We start from the raw sequence: 8756 nt of genomic DNA on the forward strand, positions 1-8756 counted from the left end.
GAGTCCCAAAGCTCAGCCACCCTCTGACGAGACCGTGCCTCTGGCGAATAGTCTGAGCCCTAATCTTTCACAGCTCCTTCCAAGCATCTGCAGGGCATGACTTTGCCCCCTGCCTTCCCCGAACCATTCTGTCCTTCAGCGGAGTTGGCCTGTCAGTTCTGCACATGCTGGCGTGGCAGCGTTCTGCACCGAGGTCATGTGCCAGGGTTCCAATGCCAAGAGCAAGGAGGAAGTGCATTTTCCTGCTGAAGGCCTGGAGCAGAGTGCTGACAGCGATCGGGAGAGAGACCCACAGGGCTCTGGTTGAAGCTAGTATTGAAATTATTAACTTTGTTTCTCTTAAACCTTTAGAATCACTCGTCGATCATAGTTCCTTTACAAATGTACTCACTTGATCTAACAGTAGCCATGCTTCTGCCTTTTAAACAATTCTGTGCCGCACCTGTTTATCAGTTTGACTACTGTGAATAACAGGCGTTTCCCACAAGCATCATTCAGAACCTTTCAGCTACGTCAGGTGCCTAACTGACATAAGATGTTAGGAAACAAACTCATCCGGAGTACTGGAGCAACTTTCAAATTGAATCAATCAAGCTTATGAGTGAAGAAAATAAATCAGGAGTTGTGTAAACACTTCTTATCCGCTTCATCAAATTCCCTTAAAACTTGCAAATTTTAATTGCCAGGGTAAGTACATCATCGCCTGTGAAATATTCAAACATCCCAGAAGACAAAGCACATAGAGATGCTCCTGATGCTGATTGAACTTGCGTGTCAATAATGTGGACTGGAGGCGGTGCCGTTGTCTCTGTACTTGGACCAGGATTGCAGAGTCTCTTCCTTAACTCGTGGGAGCAGATGTACAATCTGGGCCTAGGGGGCCACTGGGGTGAAGATTCCTAACCACTCTGTGAGGGTCCACACACTGCCATCAAGTCGCTGTCGGCTCATAGCGACCCTACAGGGCAGGGTGGATGGCCTTTGGGGATTGCTGAGCCTATATGTCTTTGTGGAAGCAGACAGCCTCATGTGGCGCCTGAGGAGCGACTAGTGGGTTCAAACTACTGACCCTGCAGTTAGCAGCTCAGTGCATACACCACAGCATGCAGACTCTGGTTGGAGAGTCCAGATCAGGGCCACAGGGGCTGTGGGGCTTGCTAACACTCTGCCCGGTATCATCAAGCCAGACTTTTATCCTCACGGGCTAGCTCTCCTTGCTAATGAGACCTGTAAGCCAGCCTAGATGTCACACAGGTTACACAACTATTAGAGGATGCCTGGGTCTAAGCTGATTTCATACAACTGCAAAACCTCAACCACTGGACTCTAAGCTTGCAGAATGTGGGCACCATAGCCCCCGCCCACTGTCCCTGCTGACTGCCTCTGAGCAAGGGCCTTCTAGTAGCTCTTTGTGGAGTCAGTGAGGGAGCGGGATTTGAACTACTGTGTGTCTGGTTTAAGATCCCTGGGTGGTGCACACAACTTGCTTTTGATGGACGGTGTGAACCAGACAAGCCGGGCCTCTTCACACGCATGGAGAACACATGTGCCCCCAACCTTAAAGGCCTTTCTGTGTTGCCCCCAGATGTTTCTGCAGCAGCCAGTTGTGTCCCTGAGCCTCAGCAGCGCCCCACCGCCCGAGGCCCAGCAGCAGCTCCAGCCAAGGTCCACGGCCGTGTCCCAGCCCCAGCTTGTGTCCAGCCCCCAACTGACTGGGCAGATTACCTCCGCTCAGATCACAAGCCAGCACCTGCTGCGGGAATCGAGCGGGCTATCGAACCAGGTAAGTAAGCATGCTCTCTGGGTGTGCACGCTGTCTCTGCCATCGAGACAGACTCACCCGGACAGCCGGGGGCTCTCTCCAGAGCTTTCCCCTCCAGGGCCCGGAAGGCCATCAGACTTGGACTGCCACCGGCCCGGAGCCGAGTGTGAGGAAGTGTTTCCTTCTCCTTTAAGTGCCTTTGAAGCCCCAGGTTGTCCTGGCTTCCCTTGTACTTTAGAGAGGTCTGTCCCGACAGCGTGCTTGGTCATGTCGAGGGTCAGCAGAAAAGAGGAAGATGCCCTCGAGGAGATGGATGGCCACTGGGCTGGCGCGTCACCACTGTGAGGACGGTGCAGGACAGGGTGGTTTCTGGGTCACTTTGGCCTAGGCTTCCTATGTGTCAGTTCCTAACTACCGCCCTCGGTAGCTCGCTCTTGCCCTTCAAAGCACCGCATAGCTGAAGCCCTCAGTTTTGATCCTCAGTTGGGTTGAAGGTAGATCTGAAGCCCCAGAGATTGCACTAAGAGGTAATCTGTCTGTCCCCCCATCAGCTGCCAGCATGCACCTCAGGCTGTAGCCGTTTGTATTGGGAGAATACAGATAATCCCGTGCGTGCAGTGTCCTTCCCCCACGTCTGCCATGTTTCTCCCTGCCCCCAGGTCTCCTGCCAAACCTTCCCTCCCAGCCACTTCCACTTCATACCCACCGCCCCTGGCTTCCCACTCCGGCACGGTCACAAGTCAACAAATGGCACTTGAATGGAGGTAACAAGGCTAGACACCCTGCAAGACAGGAACCATCGAGGCTGCCCGCCTGCTCCCCCACCCGCCCTTGGTGGGTTCTTGCATTCGCCCGGGCCTTGAAGGCTCTGTCCAACAGCACTGCACTCCCCTCCCTCACCACACCCCAGGGCCACAGAGATGGCGAAGAACTGTCCTGAAGTCAATGCCCACACCCCCCAAATTGGTACTATTCGACAGCCTTGTATCATATAAAGTAATATTCTCAGATACATATGAATAGCAGTCCCTTCTACTTGATAAAAGAACATCTACAGAAAACCTCTTCAGCTAAGAATATACGTTTTATTTTAAATGTGTTGCCACATTCATTTAGCTCCTTGTCAAGGGTTTTTAGACTTTTTAAAAAATAAATGATTCCGGGACTATTGATGGGGACTGTGTTGGGGGTCCCCCGACAAAAGACAGCAGATAGATAGCGAGGGAAGTTGACTTCAAGAGACGGACTCGTGTCACTGGGAGGTTGGCAAGTTCAAAACCCAGGGTCCTGCTGGCTCAGGGGGCCATCCAGAGCTGGAAGGTCCAGGCTCTGGAGGTCAGATGACCAGCTGGAGAGTCCTTCCTGCTTCTGGAATTCTGGGGACCAGCAAGTTCCAATCTGTAGGTCAGGTGGCAGGCTAGAGACAGACTTTTCCAGGCTGCCGTCCTGGGAGCTGTCGTCAGGTGCTAAAACACATGCAGACCAGAGAGAGCGCGGTCCACGCTGGACCCGCGGGGGCTCGCCGTGAGTCGAGCTGCCTCAGCAGCCACGGTCGGGTGAATGGGACAGAGGAGGTTTCCTAGAGAGAGGACACCTGAGCTGAGTTGAAGTTTAACTTTTCTCATTCACATGATGCTCCAGGGTCCGAAGCCTCTGCGAAGCCCACAGATCCTACAGGGAAGCAGCCATGCAGTGAGCAGCCTGGCATCTCAGTTTAGCAGCTCAGCCGCTGGCCTCCCACCCACCTTGAGCCTGCCCACACCTGCCCCTGCCGCCCAGGACGCCAGTCAGTGCCAGCCCAGCCCAGACTTCAGCCACGACCGGCAGCTCAGGTATGGAGACTGTGTTCGATTCTGAGAGAGCGGGGGCTTCCTGTACACATCTGTTCCAAGTCCCTTCTCCTGCGGGTTCTAAAGCCTCTGCTGGGGGAGCCGCGGAGGCCGGTAAGAATAGCCACAGCGGGTGGGTACTGAGCACTCCTGGAGCCAAGGAGTGTGGGGGGGGGTCGGGGGGGGGGATGTTGAAGAAGCACAAGATCCTAGTAAATAGAGAAAGGGACTCTGGGTCCTTTGACCTCTGAGAAGCGGTTGGGCTGGGGACCAGGGATTTGAATCAGCCACAGAAGGGTCCCAGCAGGCCAGGGAGCCAACGTCTGGGGGATGGATCAAAGTGTCCTCTTTGCCTCCCCACCCCCTGCGCCCCCAGGCTGTTGCTGAGCCAGCCCATCCAGCCCATGATGCCCGGGTCCTGTGAGGCAGTGAGGCCATCCTCAGAGCTCAGCAGGCCTGCAAGGCCGGTCAAGTACGTGACTGGGCAGGGGAGGGGGAGGCAAAGGTGCCGCGGGTCTCGCTGTGAACCGTGCGTAGGCAGCAGGCTCAAAGTGTGCTGTGTCCTGGGACTCTGCCACTGTGGCTGTCAGAGAACTCCCCTCCGGGTGGTCTCCCACCGCCCCCACAGTCCAAACCATTGCAGCAGAGCAAACCCCGCATCAGCACGCCTGTGCTCAGCGCAAGTCCTCACTGAAACCTGGCCATGAGCCCCCTCCCCCTGGTTTGTCATCCACCTGGGACCTTGGTAGCCAAACCCATTAGTCAGCTTCAACTCATGGGGACCCCTGTGACAGAACGGAACTGCTGCAGGGGACAGTTTTGGCTGTAACCTTGATGGAAGCTGACTGCCAGGCCTCCTACTTGGGTAGGTTCGTAGCTGAGAGCAAAGGGACATTGCTCGTGCCGGCATCCTGTGGCCAGTGCCCTCTCCATGGGCGCTGTCCGACTGGGTGGGCGGCGGATTCCACAGTCCAACTTGTGGCTCCCATCCCAGACACAGCCTGCTCTCTCGTCACCCAGTCTCCGCTCCACTGTGTGCACCGTGAAGTAGCTTGTGCTGCTATTTCACGACCCGTGACCCGGGTTCCCCGAGAGACCGGCAGGAGGAAGGCTGGAAGTGGTCCTGGACATTCGATTCCAGCTCTCTGCCTTGAGGCAGAAATAGAAAGCTCCCACAGAGGGCTTTTCAAAAGCACTGCTGGTTGAATTTGGGTCTGCAGTTCACTAAGACAGCTCGGGAGTGGGAAACACTTGCAGGGCTAGCTGATCTGCACCCCACCCCCAGACTGTCCCCAAGGGCCCCTTTCCCCTACAGTCCCTGTCACCAGTAGTAAGAGTTCTCACACCAACAGCAAGTGGTTACTGAGAGCCAGGGTCTTAGACGAGGTACCTCACCTCATCTGCTAAGAACCTGAAAGCAGTGGGAGACGGGGGTGGGGGTCTAGCGGTCAGCTCGAGGAGCCCTGGTGGCCGGCCAGTGAAGCACTCAGCTGTCAACCAAAAGGTGAGTGGTCTGAGCCCAGCCAGCTGTTCCGCGGGTCATCTCCATGAAAAGTCCAGCTGGGAAAACCCTGCCACACGGGACACCCTAGATGCCCCACAGCAACAGCAGGGGCACCGACCCCAGCAGAGCCCTCCCCAGACTACCCCGACTCTTCAGAGTCTTTCGGGGCCACGCTGACCGGGCCCCCCACCCACCACAGCCTCAGGGACAGCATCTCATTGCCATCGCTGCCGCTCCCCGCCTCCCTGGTAACACGCACCTCCCAGAACCGGCAGTGAACTGGGCAAAAAGGCGAATGCTTGCTCCGAAGCACCAGCAACACATGTCTGGTCGACCTGATAGGTTATACCCTCGCCCACCACCTCTTCCAGACGTGTTCTAAGAGCCCCCGTGCCCCACCCCACCCCCCAAGCACACCATCTGACCTCTCCAGAGGACGTGCAGGCTCAGTGCCTGTTGTCAGTGACCCATCTAGAGCCACAGAACCGGATGGCGGAGGGCGGGGCAGTGTCTCCCGTTGCCCACAGGGTCGCGCCGCGGATCAGAACCGACCCAAAGGTACCTAACAACAGCAGGGAAACCGCATCTCTACAAATAAGTGTCACAGCCACTCCTTGGCCATCAACCTCCCAGAACTCCTAAATGACCTTCTTCCAAACCACTTCCCTGGAGCCCAAGGGTCGATGGACTCAGCTGCTAAGTGAAGGGTTGGGGTTTTGGCCCATGCAGCAGCACCTCCAGAGAAAGGTCTGGCTATCTACGTCTGAAACATTAGCCCTGGAAAACTGTGGGAGGGCCACCCTGCTCTGAACACACGGGCATCCTGAGAGTCAACTCAGTGGCAGCTGGTCCAGGCCCCACCTACCCCACCCCCTGACTGATGGGCCCTTATCAACACTTCTCACTGTCTTGTCTACTCTTTGCTTCCCCCACAAACAGGTTTCAGCAGAGCCAGGCAGTGTTTCAAAGCCCTGAAGTGCACACCGCCCACAGCAGCGCCTCCACCCCTGTCCTGCTGATGGGCCAAGCAGTGCTTCACCCCAGCTTGTCCACCGCCCAGCCATCGCCCCTGCAGCCCACGCAGGCCCAGCAGCAGCCCCCACAACACTACCTACAGGTAGGAGTGAGGGCCAAGGGACCTGGGGCAGAAGGAGGCCAGGGCCAGCTCAGCGCTCCCGAAGCAGAAAGCCCTTACTTGCAGACTTGAAGGTGGTCCTAGTGCCCAGTGCAGAGTTGAGATTCAGAAAGACTGTATTGGATTGTTTTATGATTTTTTTTTTAGGTGTAGTGACTAAATAGAAATAGAGAGCACTGGTGGCGTCACCTTTTTAGCATCGGGCTACTAACCAGCAGGTCGGCGGTTCAGACCCACCAGCCTCTCGGAAGTGCAGCCTGGGAAACCGCCATCCCTACCTTCAGCCCCAAACCACCTTCTTCGTTCCAGGTACAGACACCAACCTCTTTGCACAGCGAGCAGCAGGACGCGCTGCTACTCCCCACCTACTCGCAACAGCAAGGGACCCTGGGCTACCCCGCGCCGCCCCCGCCCCAGTCCCAGCCCCCACCCCCTCCACGGAGGGTCAGCGGTCTGGCGGAGTCCTCAGCCCTCCAGCAGCCCCCACGGTAGTGCTCTGCGGTCCTTGGTCGGTGGCAATCAGCTTTAACTAAAGGGCGAAGAGGGCGTGGCCACGGGTGCCAGGAGTTGAAGCGACACCCTGGGCTGGAATTCCTGGAAGGGCACCGGCTCCGGGCTGCAGCTGGCACCGTGGGAAGAGACTGGGGCGGCTGCCTCTGCAGCTCTCAGAGCAATCTACAGCCATAGCCATGCTCGGGCGTGAACCGGGCGTGAACCGGGGGCCCCCCAAGCGCTGTTACTCAGCTGACCTTGGCTGTGCCCTCCTAGAGCGCCCTGGTTGCCCCTGCCGGCTGTGTCCCATCCACAGGAGCTGGGCAGCCTGCCCTCTCCCCACCGCCTTTCCTTTGTGTTTGTGGAGCACCGGGTCAGAGATGAGTGGAAGAGAGAGAATAGAGAAATTATTTTTCAATGGTTCTGTTGTGTTTTAATTTGCACAGCTGCACAGAGGAAATAACTTTAGGCACTTTCTGTCTTGGAAAATAGTATAAAGCAACACCCCCTCCCCACCCCCAGCCAGCAAAGCCGGCCCTCCTTCATCACGCTGCAGGCCCTGGGTCCTGGTAACCCCACAGCTGTTCTGGTGGCGAGGTCGTTCCACCAAAGGTAACACTGGACTAGTCCCTGTTTACTTCCCTAATTGTCGCTTCGAAGGCGGGCACAAAGCAAAGCACAATCACGTAGCTGAGTTTGCAGAATGAGGTTGAGGATATGCATTTGGGGAGACAGGCCTGTGGGCCCCGGGAAAACCCCACCAGTGGGCCCTTTGAGGGAGAATGCTGTATCTTTCTACATCTTTCATGATTACACCGAGGCTTGGACTTCCCTTTGAGACATGCACTTTGCTTTATTTTTTTGTATGTTTTGTCATGTTGAGATGTTTCTAAAGAGAAGACTTTATGTATTATAACACGAAGTGTAGTGAATTGTACAGCTGTTGTAATAATGACCTATTTCTATATAAAAATAAAATTGTATGGATTACGTGTAAATTATTTTGTATCGGAGGTACCAGTCCTTTCCAAAATATGAAAGTATAAAAGTTTCCTTGTGGTTTTTTTCTGTGAGTGGACATTTTGTAATAAATTAACAAATTTGTACGATTTCCTCTGGCGGCTGTTTCCGTTCCCTTCTTGTATACGCACACATGCCTCTCGCCATCAATAACACACACTTTGGATTTCAAGGGGTTTCCCAGGAGCATCGGCGGGGTGGGGGAAAGTAGAAGCGTGCAGTGGGTAAGGCAGGCAGTGCTGGACAGCCAGTCCTCTGCGCTGCCACAGAGGCTTCCGCCTATTGGAGTTCAGATTTGTATCTTCAAAGTGTACGAGAGTTCGCCAAAGGAAAACAGCTGGTTGGAAAGCTTAAAGAGAAGAAAAGTCTGTGTGACTAGGACGACAGTTTAAACTGGGGGAACATAGAGTGGAAGCCGGCTATTCATTGGCTGTTCATTTACAAGGGTTTGTACAGGCAAAAGCCACAAATAAATAGAGAGAAAGAGAGAGAGAGATGGAAGGGACCGTGACTCGTTGGTGTTTTACACAAAGCTTGCAAAGAGTTCTTTGTGGTAACTGGAAAATCAGATTGCAGGCGGTAGATTTTGATACCCTCAGTTACCTGCAATGCTAAATAATAATAATCTTTACACTACCTCATGGCACCCACATGCCTGTCCTGCTCCTGCTGGTGCATCTGACTCCTGCAGGCATACTTTAGTCACGTTGCAGTCAGGCCAACACTGCAGCTAACAGCCTCAGTGTCACGTACTGCCATCGAGTTGCTGCAGACTCACAACAACCCCATACACAGGTCAGGGTGGGTTTCTGAGAGTGAAACCTTTTACAGGAGTAGAAAGCTTCATCTCTCTTCCAAGGGATGACTGGCGGTTTTGAACTGCTGGCCTTTCAGTTAGCAGCCCAGCTTGTAAGCACTGCGCTCCTAACCTAAGTTATTCAGAGTTTGTGTCACTTTCTCCCTCTGCTTAAGAATGTCCACAGAAACTCTTTGATCAGTATTATTCTAATAAGT

General features: G+C 54.7%; 1 protein-coding gene across 6 annotated transcripts in view; it reads left to right on the forward strand.

Annotated features, from left to right (window-relative positions):
- The window catches only part of NPAS2 (neuronal PAS domain protein 2), a 202225-nt gene extending 194505 nt beyond the window's left edge, over window positions 1-7720 (forward strand). For 4 of the 6 annotated variants that reach the window (XM_075563256.1, XM_075563259.1, XM_075563261.1 and 1 more), the window contains 5 exons: window positions 1586-1783; window positions 3404-3594; window positions 3968-4063; window positions 6035-6212; window positions 6540-7720. In XM_075563256.1, coding sequence (XP_075419371.1) covers window positions 1586-1783; window positions 3404-3594; window positions 3968-4063; window positions 6035-6212; window positions 6540-6722 — 846 coding nt within the window. In that variant the 3' untranslated portion in view covers window positions 6723-7720. Of the gene's footprint in view, window positions 1-1585; window positions 1784-3403; window positions 3595-3967; window positions 4064-6034; window positions 6213-6377; window positions 6503-6539 lie in introns of those variants that run through there. The other 2 variants (XM_075563262.1, XM_075563258.1) reach the window with 2 other exon arrangements.
- The last annotated feature ends 1036 nt before the right edge of the window (window positions 7721-8756 follow it).

This window comes from Tenrec ecaudatus, chromosome 11 (genome assembly GCF_050624435.1).
Source record: "Tenrec ecaudatus isolate mTenEca1 chromosome 11, mTenEca1.hap1, whole genome shotgun sequence".
In the NCBI taxonomy this organism is placed as follows: Eukaryota; Metazoa; Chordata; class Mammalia; order Afrosoricida; family Tenrecidae; genus Tenrec; species Tenrec ecaudatus.